Below are 19,041 nucleotides of genomic sequence, written 5' to 3' on the forward strand. Positions count from 1 at the left end.
TTGTGTCACTGCATCCTGGTAAAATACAAATATAATGTATAATGTCTGTGTCTTTGACCTTAGCGCTGCTAGCCACCTGTGCCCTGTACTACGAAGCCAGTTCAACAGACCCTGGATATGTTTGAGTAACAAACAAACTAACAACAACAAACTAACAAACGAGATCTCGCTAAGCCGTCCTACGACGCTGGTTATCAACTCGGTAAATCAAGCCAGGGTTTCTCTCTCCAGCTGAGAGCGCGTTCACGTCTAAGACACGCGTGGATCTGACTTTAATTACATTTGTCTCGAGTGTTTCGTCAACATAATGTGTTAAATAATACTTCTGCATACAGTCTGTGACACTGTGAGTGTTGCACGGCCAGATGAGGCTGGAGAAGCTGACTCAGATAAGGAAATATATTATATATTATGATATTATATGATCGATGATCTGATTGATGATGTAATATGAATGATAAGTGCGACGCGTCGGCGTCTTCTCTGCATACGGCAGTTTAAACTGTATTTCCTGTAATATGACTTGAGAGATTTAAACTCCGCACACTGAGTTGATCTATTTTCTATAGACGCCGGAGGCGGGCAGCGTCAGGTAAAAAAGGTTATTTAGCCTTCTCAAACCTGAGCCTCACGCGCCGGCTATGGGGGATGTGCTAGTGACTTATCCGACCGGCCCACTTCGGTACCGGCCCATCGGGATTCGTCCCGGTGGCCAGTCTGCCACTGCACCCAGCCCACGTAAACTGTCAACGGGGGGAGCCTCGCTGCGGGGAAACGGTGGACCTAGTGTCCCAATCGGAGTGGGAATAATAATAATCCGTGCATTTTATCCATTAATTTCCCCAACATTGTGGTAAAAAAGTCACACGTTTAATCCATGTTGGTGTACTACAAAAAGCATCGGTTTGTTTTCTCATCAGAAAATGCAGACCGGCTCAAACAAACGATTTTTAATCATCATCTCCTCACGATCATTTAATGTATCATATGTTCGCCGCATTGACATGAAAGCACTAATAAATGTAGTTTCATCCACTTGAGTTTACAACCACAAAAATAATCGATTTGTTTTTATATCACATCCTACGGGAGGAAATTCAGCAGCTCTCACTCCCGATTTGTAATCCTAATGTACTCATCATCTTCACCACGATCATTTATGTTTATGTTCGCCGAATTGACATGAAAGCACTGACACATATGAATATACTGTAGTCAACTTCAACTTAAAACGTTATTAGCATGCCTAAACTCAGTAATTCACCATTTCTACGCATGACAACACACTTTGTCCGTGTTTGGCTCTCTCACCGCACAGTGAAGCGTTCCCGCATTGACGTCACTTCCGGCTTCCCCCAAAACTTCAAAATGAGTCGAAGGAATTTCCCCGCGATGTTCGAAATTATTGATATTTAACGGAACGGTATCGCTTTTTCTTTTTTAAACTGACGGTTCGAGATTACTAGTAGCTCAATATTTCATTGCACAACAGTTGTTGGGATGCTGTCACAGGCTCTTTAAGCTTACTCACACTTATATCATGAGGCAAATTGTGTTTTTAACGTTGGTCAAATGAAGTAATGGAATGAAGGATGTCCTGAGGGGAAAATATAATAGACCTTTTAGCTGCTAAACGCTTCACTTTGCTCACCAGCTTGTAGCTAGCTGTGTCCATTTGGTGCTGAGCATGTGCAGCTGGTTTATGAGAGATTTGTAGCTGTAAAAAGCTGAAGCACATAGATCAGGCTGTGAGAACAGTGTCAATGATCAACTTTTCCAAGAAAGAAATGGTCTGAACACAGAATCAAGACCCTCACCATGAGCGTTGTATGGTTGAGGTTCCAGGTGTAGGTGGTCAGCTTCCTGTTGACGGGGTCCACGATGGAGTCCTCGATGATGTACACACAGCGAGACATGCCGGAGGGGAAGATCCGCTCCGCCCAGCGAGGAAGCCGATTGGTCTTCATCAGGAGGCGTCTGGAGAGCAGCTGGTGGTCCGCGGTCACCTCCCGGTACACAACGTCCTCTGTGAGGACATGGGTGCTGAGGGACACAAAAACACACAGCCATGTGTCATTAGGTCTGTCTTTAAAAATAGTCAGGTGCACATACAGCTCTGGAAACAAATAAGAGATTTTATCAACAATCTTGCCCAAGTATGTAAGAAGGGGATATTTTAAAGGCCAATATGAATATAATGGATGCTCAGAGAAAACAAAAACAGTTTGAATGTACAATGTGAACCTATCTAACCTTTAACTGTCAGGTTTCATGTCTGCTTTAAATGATTTTCAGTTCCGTTTAAAAACAGAGTTCTACTTTTCAAAGCTGTCAATCAAAAGAAAAAGTGTATTTGTGTGTTTTTTCTGTTCTGGTAAAGTTTTCTTTTCCCCAAAATGTCACTGCGATGTTTGGATATTGTAGAGAAAAGATCTTTCAAGACTGTTAGATCAAGTCATAAGGAAAGTAAAACAGAATGATCACACAACTATGAAACTATGAATACGCGAAACTTAGCTTTACTTCTCTGATGTGTGTTCTCAGTTCTGTATCTGAATCATGACTGAGGGCTGATCTAAACTTTATTTGTATTATGATGTTACTTGCAAATTAATCTAGCAGGTGAAATTTCACATGCAAAAGTTGTGCAGTTTCCTTTTTTTTCATATCTAGGCAACATTAAGCAAATATTATGTTGTAGATAATTGGTTTAATTCAAGGCACTGTACTGCTAAAACTATAATATCTTAAAATTGGTGTTGACTTTTTGACACCCATCAAATCCTTTACAATGGTCATTTCTAATTAAAACTGATCATGAACATATAACAGTACCTGAATGGGTTAGGGTATCTCTGCCAGAAAGCAGCCACAACATGGTCCCACGTACTCCTGATGTCTGCGTTACTACAAAAATACTTGACCATTTTCTTCCCGCTGCTCTACAGGATTCAGATCCCTGAGGTCCCTGGATGCGACTACACGAGGAAATAATACCTCGGGTGCTGAATCCATCCAAAACCTGACACAGTCCTGCAAAGAGGAACAGAAACAGCTTTACCAAATGATAAACCTCCAGCAAGCCGGAAATAAACAAAGGTACCAAAATAATGTATCTTCTTACACGTTAAAAACACACGTTTCACAATCAAGGGATATTGTCTTGTCATGATATGCAATATTATATTATTATTATAATAGACAATAAAAATGTCCAATATCCATATCTCTCTCTAGTAGCTATCTTAACAGTATACGTTGGTATATGTTGCCCCTAAATTCAATGCTGCATATTAAGGAGCAGGCCTGCTTTATAGCACTGTTGGAATATAATTATGGTTTTTGATTTAATGTGATTATCTACCTTCATGTATTATATTATATATATCTAATTGGGACCGCCAATTTTCTGTATATTTTCTTCATGTCATTGCAGCCCTATTTACGTTATAAAACTATTGATATTGTTAATAGGGATTGTATTAATATCTTCTTCTCCTATATATGTATAAAACTGTCTCTATATATGTATTCGGTTATTACATTACTAATAGAGTTATTATTCCAGCAATACAGCCATGCACATTTATATACCAAATATATTCAGTATCACCAATTTGTATATACATCTTACAGGGACGAAATGCTGTGTTTGTTGTCCATTGTTGACTATAAACGTGTATTTGCATACCTTCATGAAGTAGATTATGTTGATTTGTCATTTTCACTTCAACAGCACAATGTTTTAGCTTCTTAAATAAAGGGTTATAATGATAAAGAAAATCCTTTAACTTGCACCAAATCACAGTAAAGTGGGAGCATCCTTTGCTACATTTCTTTACAAATCCTGTGAAGTACTTTCACGAAATGGTTAATCTTTCAACTACTAAACAATAACTTAAACATCTGAGTATCTGAGTGTCATTGTGCAACCTGCACACGTCACCTTGACTTATGGCTTTACATTGAGCCATACCGTTAGCCGGGGCCATATCTACATGGCGCTGGCCGGGGCTTGCTCCTAGCTAGGTGGCTACTGTTAAAGCTAACAATATGTGAACTCCTTAGACATCATACAGATAGCTAGCTCCTTAAAACTGACTTAAATTACTATAGTTTGGCATATTACGGTTTGATACTATTTGACAGTTTATAGCTATATCAGTTAATAACACAATCATGACTTTGTTGAGGATTTGACAGCTAGCTTAGTATAAGGTTAATTAAGTGTAGCTAGCCCGGTAGGATCTAAAGTTTCTCAGGCTGTCAGGAGATAAGAGAAGACTTACCTGAAATCACTGTTAGTGAAATATGAGGCTCATAAATATCCAAAGAGTGCCTGCTTCATGAGTGTTTTGCCTTCTAAAATAACTAGCGATAGTTAATTAGATCCATTATCCCATAGAGAGTTCAGATCAGACTAATGTGAAAGAACTACGTAGAAAGTTCTTCTTCTGCTTCGTGTAAAACCCTTTATATTATACAGTCTATGGTAAAAACGAGCAGCACACAGTATGATTATTGCACCCTCTGCTGTACCGGAGGGGAAATCACTTTTTTGCGTGTAATGGTGAACAGCAAAACCAACTTTTAAGCGTATTTTGCCATCTACCGTAAGGGAGTGTGTAATGCAGGATCTAGTCTGTTGTTATTTCTGGATATTTGTTTTAGAAAAATGTGTCTATTTAACTGTTTTTCGTATCCCCTACAAAGTACACTCTTCCCCTGCTGGGTTAGGGTTATAAGAAGAAGATATTGTAAAAACACTTGTTGAAACCCTATGGTTGAAACTCATCACAGAAGTGACAGTCCATTTTTTTTTGTTTATCTGTTCAGAAAAATTCAAGGCTACCAGGGCATCTGGATTCAGGTTACTTTAATATGTCCTTTAGAAATAATGGAATTTAGCCTGTGTATCTTTCCAACTTTACCAAACTTCAGTTTTTTTTAATCAATGAGTTTTAGGTAGGTATTAGAAAATCTTTAATAGCAACACCATTTTTGACGATAATAAACATTTATATCTGGCTCTTGGAGGCTCTGAAGTGAATACATTCATTTATTTATATATTTATTCTTGTGTTTACCTATTCCTGTATTTATTTCCATTGTTTTTATGAATTGCTGTATTTATTTCCACATTTATTAATTTCGTTTTTTTCACATTTATTTATTCTTGTATTTTTTATTCCTGTATTTATGCATTTGTCTATTTTTTGACTCATGTCATGTTCTGTCCTCCATAACTGTGTGCTCGTTAGATAAAGGTACACATTCACTCAAAATCACATCACAGCAAGACCTATACGTTCATTAAAATAAAAACACATTGGTGGTCCAGAGGTCTACAGTATGCATTGGATTTTCATGCAGGTGCTCAAGGTTCAACACTCACATTGGGACATATTTTGTCTCCTATGCTGATGTTAAATCTGGAAAAATGGTCCCCACCACTTTTTCGACAAAGTGAGGCCCATGTAAATCTTACACTATCCCAGTAATTATTTCACTGACAAACCCAGTTAGCATTAAAGTTATCCTATTATACTCTTTTTAATCAATATAGTTCTCAGCAGTGTTGGAATTACCCATTTGCTTTCGGGAGAGCCATATATATATATTTTTTGGCAATCATATAGGCAGACCTGAAATATGTATGTTTCCTGCATTAGATCAACATTGATTGTCAATACCTTGTTTGGTATGACATCTTTTTTTCTCATCTCCGAGATCTCGATTGCCTTTTCGTGTGCCTGGCTCTTATGGAGTTTATAAATCTTTTTCCGCAGGTTATTCTGTTGATCGCTGCTGACTTTTCCCTGAATCCATTCTTGTGAAAGGTGCACTCCGGTGGATTTTTCTGCCAGCGGCAGGGAGATCAATATACTTTTCGTCTCTTTGCAAATCTCACATCCACATTTGTTTTGTGCCGTAACCATAAGTAAGTAGCGTAAAGAATGCAGCGCCGCCAGAAATATTCACAAATATTCAGAAACTGTAATGAACAATGACTATTATTTATTTCAAGAACTTTTATGCGCAAATGCGGTGCAATTTAGCGCGCCACAGTTTCGCCGCTGCGAGACTCCGGCGCTCGCAATTCACGCCCGTTAAAATCGTTATGACATCATAAAGTGGCCAAAATCTGATCATCTCATTTTCAGACAGGTTTATATAAATGGATCAGGACAAAGAGTGAGCAAATATTTTTTCCTGAAACTTTCAGAATCTCTTTACACAGAGGGGACACATGTTTATGTATAAAATACATGAAAAAGTGGATTTTGCATAATAGGTGACCTTTAAAAAGAGAAAGAACGATAAGCCTCGGAAATGAAAGGAGCCATAAGATCCGGGTCTCTTCAAAGAAGCCTAATGCCCACAAACCTCCTGTCTGACCCGCAGAGGGGTGCATGTGAGGCGCTAATGAACCCGCCCTGTCATGTCTTCATGCCTCCTGTGGTAAAGGTTTCCTGTGTTGCGTTTAAGAATGTGTGTAAAAACCAGCTCCTGCCGCGACCACTAGATTCCTCCTTCTCATCTCTGGAAATGCTGATTGATTCAAAGACTGCACGAACAGCCTGGGGGCGCAAATAAAACCTCTCTGTCAGTACCGGACACACACGCACACACACGTCTGACACACGTGTCTCTAATTTAGGGGACTGTGCGTCGCTTGGTCATTGACAGAAAAGTGGTTTCCTTTCGGAGGAAATTATGGAGAAGGAAAGTTTCTGACGCTCTCCGTTTTGTTGGGACTATCCCCAGGAAAACAGGGGATCATTTTTCGCTTTTCGGCGTCTGCTCGTCCTCATCATAACGCACACAGACTGTAAATCTGAATAATCTGTACATGGATTTGGGATTTATCAGGTCTGCGACACTGAAATGTCTCAGGATTGGAAATGCAGCTCCACGCATGTCTGTTGCTTTTTATTATCACAACAGGTAAGCAAATCTGCCAGACGAGTTTAGTATGTAGGCAACTCTTTTTTTTATCACTGGACTTTGTATTGGACACACTTTTAAGATAAAACTGCTGTTTCTTTTCTGTGACTTTTGCAATAGTGCTGCTGTATTGACAGAAAAAGGTTTGTTGTTGGTGTTTGTTTCAAACTCAGACTCGTAGGTTTCATAAAAATGTTGAAACGGTTAACAAACAAGGGGGAATTTCTTTGATATGTTGTCAACATTTAATTGTTTTCACTAATTTTCTCAAATCTCTCTTATTTTTGCTTTTACCTTTTTGAATCCCCCAAATTATTTGTATTATTTGTATTTTAAAAGTCTTCAACTAACTAACAACTACTATTTTCTATACTAAATATTCTGCTGATTCTTGTCTCAATTAATCGTTTGATATATAACATTTCATATATTGATACAGAGAAAAACACGAAACCTACGGTAAATATTTGAGATAAAAAATACTTTTAGAATACTATCAAAAATATTAGCAATTATTTTTCTGTCTATTGACTTTTTTTCTAGCTTTTGACAGCCTCACGTCCATGCATGTCTTTTAAAACTTGAATTTGTATGCCAAAGTGATACCCTCTCTTACCATCACCTTGTTTTTTTATCTTTCCCCAGATAAAACATTGGCCTCGTTGCACCCACACTGTGGGGGAAATGTCCGCGTGGACAAAGAGCCTGCTGGTCACATCAACCTCACATTACCTGGACTTATTACTGACACCAACCAGTCTGAAAAAACCCTACCACCTTCAAACTGCACTTGGACGATAGATGTTCCTCTGGGTGTGACGGTACTATTAAAGTTAGTATGGTTGGAGAGTGGTTCGAGCATATCAGTGCAATGTGTTTTGAACGAAGAAGACAAAGTCCTCAAGAGCGGGGAGACAGCTCTGCTCTCTCTATGTGACGGAAACAAAGCCAGCTTCACTTGGACAGGAGCAGGACACTCTTCAAATGCATTTCAGCTCTTCTATCATGGTGAGAAACCATTACTCAATTATCTAGTTTGAATTATTGGGTCAGAAAGGCCCCTTTCCTGCACCCGCATCACGAGAATTTGGTCTAATTGTTGTAATAACATTTGGGTCAGACTTTAGAGGGTAATTTTATTAAAGTAAAGGAAACATATCTGTTACAGAAGAACACTATCTTGATGCTTTGATTGTATAATGTTAAATGATGGAAACCCATTGTGCTTTTATCTGTAAATCTATGGAAAGTTCTTATCACGCTCGCTGTGGTGTGGGAGAGAGAGAGATATGTTGTGTTGTGATTTCCACTCTGTCTCTCCTCACCCTGTCCCTCTCTGTTTTGTGTTTGTTCCTGGTCATTCAGTCCAGGAAAATGGGAGGAATTCCTCGGAGGACAACACCAGCCCACATTCAGACCTTTTGAGTTGGTCTGAGTCAGGAACCAGCTTCACAAGCACAGCTCCGATTGGTCAAGATGTGGTGAGCGGAACAGAAGGGGGCAGAGGTCGTCTCTACGAAGGTCTGGAGCAGAGTTATGGGCCTCAGTCTGCGTCTAGTCCCTCCTCTCAGGACCAGGGGCTGCTGCGCCCCACCTCACCCCTGCAGGGACTCACTGTGGCTGGGAGAGGCGATAGGGAAACGCTCCCTCTTCCTGAGGAAGAACCGAACAATGGAGCGGATACATCTGGAGCCGCTCACCTCGCTGATGGCAAAATGTCTGCCAGAGAGCGGACACACCCCTATGTTGAGCAAGCTCTAAGCACAGATACACTGTTTCACACATCACACACACCAGAAAGAAAATTACATTACGAGCTCCCTCGTACACAGATGGCACTGCCACGTAGCTCTGACACTTTGCATGGCACTGATAAACACAAATATACAGCCACATCTAAACTATCTACACCCACACAAGATCATCTACGCTCCAGGGTCCCATCTTTCACCTCCTCCCCCCCTGAGCAACATTCACGAACAACTTGGGAGATTAGCACCATCCCAATCCCACGTGGTGGAGCTGTAAGTGGGGCATCTGTAGAGAAACTACCGCATTCCTGGAGGAGCCAGCGAAGCACAGACAGACTTCACTCTGATTTGACCTCCACTGTCACCTCTGATCCTCTAACATCTTCCACCGACCTTCAGCAGGATGACTCAAGCAGCACACACACTCACACTGACCCCACTGCGTCATTATCATCCTTACAGGAACCAAGCAGAACTCATTCATCCACCACCCACACAACTGAGCCCGACAGCTCTGCTGGTGCTGTGGAGGCTGCTTCATTTCATCTAAACAGTACTGACTCATCGACATCAGCTGCGTCATATGTTACAAGTCAAACGGTTGCGTTCGAGGCCTCTGATACATTTGAAAACACAGAGATGCTTGACAATCTTACTTCTTCCACAGAGAGTAAAACCAACTCTCCACAACGCACAGAGAGCTTCACACACTCGCCATCTCCTGATACATCCTCCCCATTTACCTGGACAAACAAAGAAGAACAAACGGCGACACAAAGAAATGAAGTAAATACAGAAATGGCTACTAACTCTCTCTCCTCATCGCCTGACTTTACCAAAGTCCATGATGGGACTTTGGGTTTCACAGATTTTTCTTCTTCACCCAGAGAAGATCTGACGTTGAGAGATGTAGTTACTGACACGGAAACGTACACCCTGCCTTCCACTAATACACTCCTACATGACGACTCGCCCACAAATTCACAGACTCCCGTCCCTGTTTTGTCCTCCAGTACATCCATACACTCATCAACACCTTCAAACACCCTCCAAACACACACTACATTTCCTGTTAGTTCACATTCAACACACACACCCCTGTCTTTGCCATCCATTACCACTGACTCCGCTGCACACACACTCCTCATCAACCACAAAACCACGCCTATACCCTCACAAACATCTTCACACACAACTCATGCACAGAACCACCTGCCTTTACCGTCTTCCACCGATGTCCCAGTCACACATAAACAGCTTAACAACTACCTTACTACTACCCAAACTTCTCTGGTCTCACTCACAACTGTAAAAGCAGATGATGGAAAAAGAGAGGTAGAAGTACAGAATGTGTCTTGGCAGTGGGTTCACAGCAGCACAACTACACAAACTCCCACGACTCAAGCTCCATCCTGGACAGCACCATATGACAGCAAGGAAAACCATGTGGTATTCACACCTTCTGTTTTAACCTCCGTGCCCAATTTAAGCTCCACAACCAGTCGGACACCCAAGTTCTACATTGTGCCGGACCAACCAGCAGCCATCAAAGGTATGATAAAGATTGGTGTGGGATTTATAGACTAGTTAGGATGTTTTGAAGCGGGGATTTATGAGTTACTTATTCATGGTCAATGTTGGCTAGTAACGGATTACAAAAAAGTAACTATTATCAGCCAAGATTGCATTTGACAAGATCTGATTTTGATTTCTTGAAGAGAGTTTGATTATGTCTTGAAACTATAGCAACATTATTCTCTTGTGCTGCAAAAGCAAAGTATGCAATGTCACTTTTCATATTGAAAATACGGCAGTGATGCACTGTGCTAGCTTACCTGGTAGAGTGGGAATGTATCACTGTATCTCTTGTTTGAAACCCCTTTAGCTGCATGTGATCCTCTCTCTCGCCCTTTCCTGTCGGTTTTATCATTGAAGGCAAAAAAATCCCCCCAAAAGTATATAACATATATATATTTTAAAAACCTTCAGGGTTCAAGTTCAGATTGACAAAAGTCACATCATCTGTACATAATGACCATCAGTTAGTACCAAATACAATCCCACTTCAAAACATCCAAACTATCTATATAATATGTTTTGATGTCTACATTTGTTGTCATTTTGTTTGTTGCTTGTTATGTCCAGTCGAGTCGATTGAGCTGCTGCTTCAGATCCTTGTAGAAGATTCCAGATCGGCTTTTACTTCTGGTTTGGAGGAAGACACCGCTGCCTGGGTGAGACTTATTCACACACACACCAGCAGGCATAAAAGCACAAATAAATCCATAAGACAGCTTTAGAGTCGTCTTTAGTAGCTGCTACAAGGTTATCCCTCCCTGTTTTGTCCAGGTGGATCCATACCTACGGAAAGTCCCGGGGTTCAGCAGGCTGCTGGGAGTCTGGAGTAGGTGAGGTGTTTAAGAGGGCACATGTACTTAAACTAAACTGCATTTAGTCCTAGTGTGTGGCTATGTATAAGCATTGAATTCAAGTCACAAGTTTTAACCACATTGACATTTTAACACCCTATAAATCAGTTGCTTATTTACACATCCAAAATATGTGTAACTTCCTTAATTTAATGTCTTGTTCCTGTAAATCAAATTAATTCCTCTTTTAGCTCCTAATTCCTAAGGAGGGAAATATTTAGTTGCTGAATGTGTCACTATGTCCATTGGCCAGTTGGCAGCTATCTGCCGTTCAGACATACTGTACATCCAGAACAGCAATTCGTGTCGTAAAACAACCTTCAGTGTTTCTCAGAGATGGAAAGTTTTTACATTTTCTGAAAATTGGATGACTCCAATACAGTGGAAACCCACGAGAGGCACACACTGTGGTGAGGTTGTGTAAATAGAGGTGCTGAAGGTGAATGTGTTGCTGTTTTAGTGGCCATGCAGTGCAGAGTGTGGTGGAGTTTGAAACCAGCGGAGCTCTGCAGTGGCTCGGCATGACAGGACCCTCATCACTGTTGGAACGAACAGGACTATCTGAAGCTCTCAGCGAGGGGAGGAGCTTCAGATCATCCAAGATTACCAACATCACACTGGGAGGTAAGCCTGGGTGGAGATGCCCACATACACGTTAAAGAGGCATGTTTTGGGGGTTTTCCCTTTCTTGTCGAGTGTTATATAGGTTTTTGTGCATGCAAATGGTCTGCAAAGGATAAAGCCCCAAAGTTCCCTCTTGAGGAAGTTCCTGTCTCTCTAAGCGGTTGACCAATCACAACAGAGCCGGCTGGCTATCCAATCAGAGCAGACTGGGCTCTGTTTTCAGACATAGGGTGAAAAGAGGGGCTGCAGCACAGGCATTATGAGTAGAATAAAGACCTTTTTGAACAATAGAGCATGTATACTCATGTCACAGTAGAGGCACAAAATACAAATATGAACCTGAAAATGAGCATAGTAGGGTCCCTTTTAACAAAGATGGCTAACCCTTAGGCCGCCCTGTGCATGTTGTTCACCTTTCTTCCTTGGCTTTCCTTTTATTTTTTTACTTTGACTCTTTTAATTTGAAAACATTTGATAATGTTGCTCTGAAGGTTAAAAGTCCAGGTTAGCAGTCGGTCACAGTATCTTCATTTATCTGAGAAGAAATTCCACCCTTAACATGCTTACTTAACTACCCCAGTTACAGATGGACTCATGTAAACATCGTAACTCGGTTAGGCTCGCAGTCCAGTTCTGAGAAATCTGATTAACATGTCTGGCTCATTGGTATTACTATGTAACTTGTTATTTTGGCATGTTATCATCTTACTGTACTCATTTTACATGTATTTATATGTTTGCAAAACTGTTCCGAGTCTTTTTTTTTTTTAGATTTACCTCCTTAGTAGCTTATGTATTGAAATTGGCTTACTCTTGCTCCCTTTTCAGACTGTTCAGGACACGATTACCTCTGTCCTTAGACAGTTGCATTGCATAGGTGAAATCCCCCAAAACTAATGTGGGAAAACTAGAAGTCATTATAGTCTTCGTTAATGAATCCAACACTGCCACATAAAGGGGAGGGAAGCACTGAGACTGACTAACACAATGTTGTTTTTATATAGATATAATGAAAATGTGGTAAACATCCGCCTCACTCTTTAACACAGGTCTGCAGGGTGATGTGTGTGACTGGTTACTACAATGTCCAGCAGGCTACAAGTGTGTGATTCAGCCTGGCACCTCAAACTATAGCTGTTCTTCAGTCTGCCACTTCGACTACTGCCACCACCACGGAATCTGTACTCACCACCCGGGACAACTTCCAGTTTGCCGGTAGGAGCACACAGAGACACTCAATCATGTTGTAGCTTTCCGTCTATCCAATAATGTTTTGTGCATGTAATTATCCTTTTCCTTGTGTGTCAGCTGCCTCGTAGGAGTGGACTTCTGGTACATGGGTCAGAGGTGTGATCTGAGGATGACTCGAGCGCGTCTCGTGGGCGCATGTCTTGCCATCTTATTCGTCATGGTGACGATGATTGGTATTCTGGCTCTCGTTGCAGTGCGGCGCTACAGAGCCATTCTGATCCAGGCCAAAGTGGATCAGACTCGGAGCAGGTATGCCCACATATAATTACTCTGTTTGTGTTAGTGTGTGGTGAACAGTCCCTAAATTACCAAAGGAAATAATCAATAAATATATTCTAAGGATAATATTATTAACAATAACAATTATATTTACTTTAAAAAAGCAGTTTGGAAAGCGCTGTGACAGCTGTTGCCGGTTTCCATCGACATCGCATGGCAGCTACGCCGCAGGCACTAACTCTCCCTCTGCTCTGATGTGTTTTCAGTGTAAGGCCAGACAAAAACAAGACAAAATTAGGCGTAGTTAAAGAAAACGGATCCAAAAAAAAAACAAGTCTATAAAAAGACAAAGAATAAAAGCAATACAAATACCACGTCACATAAAAGCAAGGCTATACAAATGGGAAGAACATAACACACACACACACACACACACACACACACACACACACACACACACACACACACACACACATACGTTTGTTAAACATAGACGACAATACCACAATAGACACTTTGGAGAGAAATCATGTGTTGTGACACTTAATATATAGTATATGGCCATAATTGCATAAACATAAATTGTAATTGCAGTTGTGTCCACTAGGTGTCATAGTCTGGCTGCAGAACCACAGACTGTGATGAACGTTTTGCTGAAGACTTTGGAAAATGTTGAGACATCCAAGAGGCTTCTCAATACTCAAATTTCCCCTCCTCAACTCCTCGACTCCTCGGTCCTCCGCTCGCATCTCCTGTGGGCGGGTCTAAGTATCGAGGAGGGGAGTCGAGGAGGGGAAATTTGAGTATTGAGAAGCCTCTCCAGACTTAATCCAAATGCTGCTGTCAGCCCTCATTTTGTACCATGATGCGTTCACTGTCATCACGTCAAGTCTGTTAGGGTGCTGGGCCAGGAAGGGATACGTGTGATTTTGAACACCAGACCTGGAAAACTATTCTTCTAAACCATTTTTTTTGTGCTGCCTGAAATTTGCAGTTTAAGTTAATTTATCGCATTAAATTAGGGCAGAACATTCAACATTGGTGCAGTGTCCAAATCAGGTAGATGTATGTCAACATTGAAATACAATTCTGAGTTTACTACTGTTGGGCTGCAGAGATACCGACATCGTCTTTGTTATGTTCAGATCCTTGTCGCAAATAAATGTGAATTAATGCAAAATTATATTGCAAATAATACAATTGCAGTTAGACCTTTTTTTCAAACTGTTAAGGCCTACATCAAATACATTTAAATCAAATGTAAAAATGTTGGCCTATGAAATGTACATAGTTGACTGGATTGGACATTTTTGTGTCCCTTGATAGCCCTGTGTGGACTTGATAAATTGGAGCTATAAAAGTGTTTTGAAGAGTTGACTTCGGGTTTCAGCCTTGTGTTGTGTAAAGACACTTATGTTGCCATCTGAGTGGGGCTGCATGGGCGTTTTGTTTACCTGAACTGAGATACTTTACTACGTCCTATTACTGAGATTAACGTCTAATAGTGGGTACAGATTTAGGCGGAGAGAGTTCAGACTATGTGAGGTTAAGCCTTAAATCAACAGTATCTCATTAACAGTGGGGAGAGCTTCCTGTCCAGAGAAAGTTTGACCCTTCGATCTGAGCTTTACTTCCTCCAGCAGCTCCAGTCGGAGAGCACATTCAGCTGACTGTCGTTTGAACATCTCCCCAACATTGATTCCCCAACCAATTAGACTGTTGACCCTAAATTGTCTCTCACTAGATGAACATGTGTCACTGGGCTGCGCGTAGACAGTCTATGGTAGAGACGTATTGGATGGTTTTTAGCAATAAAAGTATTTTTCTTCTGACCAAAGCAATAGGAAAGTAATCATCATCAATCAATCAATATCAATCAATAGGATACGGCTGTAATAGGCCTAAGGCCTTTTAGTCGCTCATAAATAAACAAGTAGATCACTGATTCTTTATTTACTATGGATGCTGGTAACAGTCACATAGTCCAAAGTGAAGGTGATGTTTGACCATGTAATGGTCGAGGCGGGACTTGAGACAGTTAATCGTCTTGGATGTGACAACGCTTTCTGGCAGATCATTCCACAAGTCAACCACACGCAGGTTGAAAAAGTTGCAGCGGATAGCCAGTCTTGAGTTGTTTCTTCAACTTGAGGCAGTGTCCACGAGTCCTGGTGTTATAATCACGTTGTAATGGGCATGATGTTTTGTAGATGTTGTCATGGTGGACACAGTAGCATTACATGGTACTCAGAAATTTTAAAGTAGTAATACCAGTTCAGAAATACTCTGTTGCAAGTAAAGGACCTGCATTCAAAATATCTCAAGTATATTATATAATATATATAATTAAAAGTATGAAAGTATTAGCATTAAAATATACTTAAAGTAGTCAAAGTAATTTTTCTGCACAACAACCTGTTTTATAGTAATATATGATATTGGAGTATGATTGATGTGTTCATCATTTTAATGTTATAGTTGTTTTTTAACATACTGACAGGTATTTTTTTAATTCTAACAAGTGGTCAATAAAGTGTATTTTAATCTTTTTAAATTATATCTTGTATTGTCAATCATCTTTTCAATGTAACTAAAGTTATCAAGTAAATGTAATGGTAGTTCCCTCAGAAGGAGTAGCTGTATAAAGAAGCAAGAAAATGGAAATACTAAAGCAAAAAGTTCCCAAAAATGACTACAGTACTGAGTAAATGTACTTAGTTGCTGTCCAACACTGTATAAGTATGACACATGTTTGTCTTACTTAAACCCAGATCAAATTGAAGCAGAAACAATAAATGAATACAATATATAAGTGTACCCTATAATATTAATCTTATTATTTTTGTATGCAGCTATCGCAGGTTCAACCATTTTGACGAGCTGTCAGGACGGTTCTGGTTGCGCTCATGGGCCGGATCAGCTGACTCACTGGATAATCCCGCTTTCACACGTTCCAATGAGCTGCTGCACCTGCGGGCGCTCGACCGCCCCTGCTGTTACCACGACGACACGCTGTCCCTGGCCTCCACCTCTGCCAGCCATGGGACACGCATCAATACAATCTACCCACACAGGTACACACACACACACACACACACACACACACACACACACACACACACACACACACACACACACACACACACACACACACACACACACACACACACACACACACACACACACACACACACTCAAAGTCAAATATCACACTTGAATGGTCCATATACCTTAACAGTATCACAAAGTTATGGATTATGCTGGAATAAAAGGTCTGTCTGTCCTCCTCAAACTGATCTAAAGGATATGCTGTACCTCAAGTTGGGTTCTTGCAATAAAAACCTGTTATTTTAGTTCAAGTAATGGTGCGCTAGATTTCATTGCCTGTTATGGGATGTTGCCCCTTTTTAAGCATTAGTAATCATTGTGATTCTCCAACAAGAGCTGTCATTAATTGCCTTTTATCCAGTTTAAAATCAAATTTCTGCGATACACTTTTTAGATCTTGATTGCTTCTACCTATCTGTCTGTTAGGTTTGTTGTCTTTAGTGAAACCATGCCGAAGATATTTCTAGAAAACCCAAATTAGACATAAAGAAAAACTGATCAGGATGTAAAATAGCATTTGTAAACTTAAGCACTTTTAAAGTAATATGTGTAATGCCAGGTCAATTGCTTAAAATAAATAGAGGGCAACATTTCACCCCTTCAACCGAGTCCAGACAACTTAAATTTGCATTCACAAGTAATTAATTTAGCATTGACACCATTTGAATATGGAATCATTCATAGAGCACCTTTCTAGTCCTCTCAAAGCGCTTTTACACTACACGCCAACATTAACCCACTCATACACTGATGGCAGGGCTGCCACAGGACCAAACTGATCTAATGCTCATGGACACACTCACACACCTTTCGAGACAATTTGGGGTTCAGCATCTGGCACCAGGACACGGGTATAATATACAACGATTATCTATAGTTAACAATGTTCTAGGATGTATAGAAATCTGATTTTAAAATGAAATATAAAGATGGAAATATTGACACACAAAGCATAGAAATTATGTTTTGTATTCCCTGTAGCTCTCAGTATGGTTGGAGAGGAAGTGAGATGAGCATGGGGGATGGGGTGTTGGACTCGGGTAAGGCCAGTGACCTCTCTGTGTGTAGCTGGCCTGTGGAGCCCATCCAGTGGACTCCATTCCCACTTCTGCAGCAGCTGGCCTCCCACAGGACGCCCGCAGTGAGTGTTTCACTTTGTTTGTGAGACATAGAGATAGAGATGTGTAATTCAATATATTTAATGATGTGTTGTTTTCACCAGGTGAGAGTGTCGAGGCCGCGGTCCTACTGTGAGGGCATGGAGCTGGTGGACCTGGGGAAGAGCTGGACTGCTTGACAGCATAAAGAAGAAACAACTCAAATGTTGACACTGGTATTTTGCAGCTCATTCTTGCATATTGGGTCTTAAATGTTGTAAAGGTTCTTGTTGTGTTGAGAAAAACATTCAAAAGAATAAGTGTATATGTGTATATAAGTGTATATTTCGTCAGATTGTTACCTGCTAAATGTTTACTACCAGTTTGAAGCTGCAAGCTGTTTCCTATATGCAAACTCTGATAAGATGTAGAATATCCTGAAAAGATAGAAAAACAAAGATGCTGTCTAATTGTCTATGGTGCAGAGTCTTATACAATGCTTTAATAAACACAAATCTTACTCAGGGCAACAATAAATGTGTTATTTGTTTTTTTGGCAGTTAAAATGTCCGTTCTTTTGCATTTAAACATACTGTGCTTTCTTCTCTGAGGTCATTGCATGACAAAGATTTGTATTCGTGAAGTACAAACATGTACACATTTTTCAAGCACAAGGGCAGTGGAAGTGCTCTATACAATGCATTAAAAACATTTAACAGATAGTAAAGTATAAACCATTCGAACGCAAATAAAGAATACAAAATATTTAAATTAAATATTTGTACTCAAAATATATACAAGTTTGTTCTCGGCGGACATTGATTAAGTGTACTACTAACCCAGGTTGTTCTTTGTACATCGTTTAATAATTCAGTTTTAAAGTACACTGCCGGGTGGCCCACATTATTACTGAACCTAATCATGGTGCCCTGTCTGATAATTGATCATGCTAATTTAATCATATTCTGATAAAGCAAATAAAAAATAAACAAATTACACTAGTTGAAATAAATCTATTTTTAAAAGGGGTATGGGAAAATGATTTGATCTTATATACTCTATTGGTATAAATGACCTATGGGAAAGAATATTTTGCCTATAATGGCCAATGTTTTTCCTCTGGCTCCCAAGCTGGCCATGGTTCAACCTCCATGTTGTACATAATAAATAAATGATGATACTCCGTGATTAGTTTGAACTCTGGTAATGGGTGAACAGAATATCAAATCAAACGAGAGGGCTTATATGTTTAAAGACATGAAGGGGTCTATGTGGGCCTAAACCACTGTAAAGTCTTTGTAAATTCAACTGAATTAAATGACACACTGCTTAATCAGAGGCCGGGGAATTAGTGTGATGTGTTAACTTATGAGTCAGTCTGTAACTTGCATCTTCTAACATGACTTGACAAAGTATTACACATACCTTTGTTCCTCTCTCTGACTCTCTCACACACACACACACACACACACACACACACACACACACACACACACACACACACACACTTACTCACACAAGCCACACCTCTTGATGCTGTGTGTGAACCTCTGCTGGAATGTGATGCCATAAATGACCGGGACAAACTGGTAGAGAGTGAAACAGGCAAATACT

At 40.3% G+C, this 19,041-nt stretch overlaps 2 protein-coding genes across 2 annotated transcripts in view; one reads left to right on the plus strand and one right to left on the minus strand.

Annotated features, from left to right (window-relative positions):
* The window catches only part of prelid1b (PRELI domain containing 1b), a 56,523-nt gene extending 52,065 nt beyond the window's left edge, over positions 1-4,458 (minus strand). The window contains exons 1-3 of the mRNA XM_034084402.2: positions 4,290-4,458; positions 2,836-3,033; positions 1,818-2,043 (exon numbers count right to left, since the gene is read on the minus strand). Coding sequence (XP_033940293.1) covers positions 1,818-2,043; positions 2,836-2,927 — 318 coding nt within the window. The 5' untranslated portion in view covers positions 2,928-3,033; positions 4,290-4,458. The remainder of the gene's footprint in view (positions 1-1,817; positions 2,044-2,835; positions 3,034-4,289) is intronic.
* A 2,083-nt stretch (positions 4,459-6,541) lies between these two features.
* LOC117447634 (uncharacterized) lies at positions 6,542-17,964 on the plus strand. The gene is made up of 11 exons (XM_034084419.2): positions 6,542-6,948; positions 7,594-7,956; positions 8,314-10,251; positions 10,845-10,933; positions 11,049-11,107; positions 11,589-11,752; positions 12,802-12,967; positions 13,061-13,252; positions 16,075-16,296; positions 17,312-17,471; positions 17,553-17,964. Exons 1-11 carry the CDS (start codon positions 6,906-6,908, stop codon positions 17,625-17,627), a joined length of 3,471 nt encoding a protein of 1,156 aa, XP_033940310.1. The 5' UTR covers positions 6,542-6,905; the 3' UTR covers positions 17,628-17,964.
* The last annotated feature ends 1,077 nt before the right edge of the window (positions 17,965-19,041 follow it).

Source organism: Pseudochaenichthys georgianus, chromosome 1 (genome assembly GCF_902827115.2).
Source record: "Pseudochaenichthys georgianus chromosome 1, fPseGeo1.2, whole genome shotgun sequence".
NCBI lineage: Eukaryota > Metazoa > Chordata > Actinopteri > Perciformes > Channichthyidae > Pseudochaenichthys > Pseudochaenichthys georgianus.

Coding starts and splice junctions, on each gene's coding strand:
- LOC117447634 (XM_034084419.2), top strand. CDS start 6,906: ATGCAGCTCCACGCATGTCTGTTGCTTTTTATTATCACAACAG. Junction 10,252..10,844: donor CCAACCAGCAGCCATCAAAG/GTATGATAAAGA, acceptor TGTTATGTCCAG/TCGAGTCGATTGAGCTGCTG. Junction 11,753..12,801: donor TACCAACATCACACTGGGAG/GTAAGCCTGGGT, acceptor TCTTTAACACAG/GTCTGCAGGGTGATGTGTGT.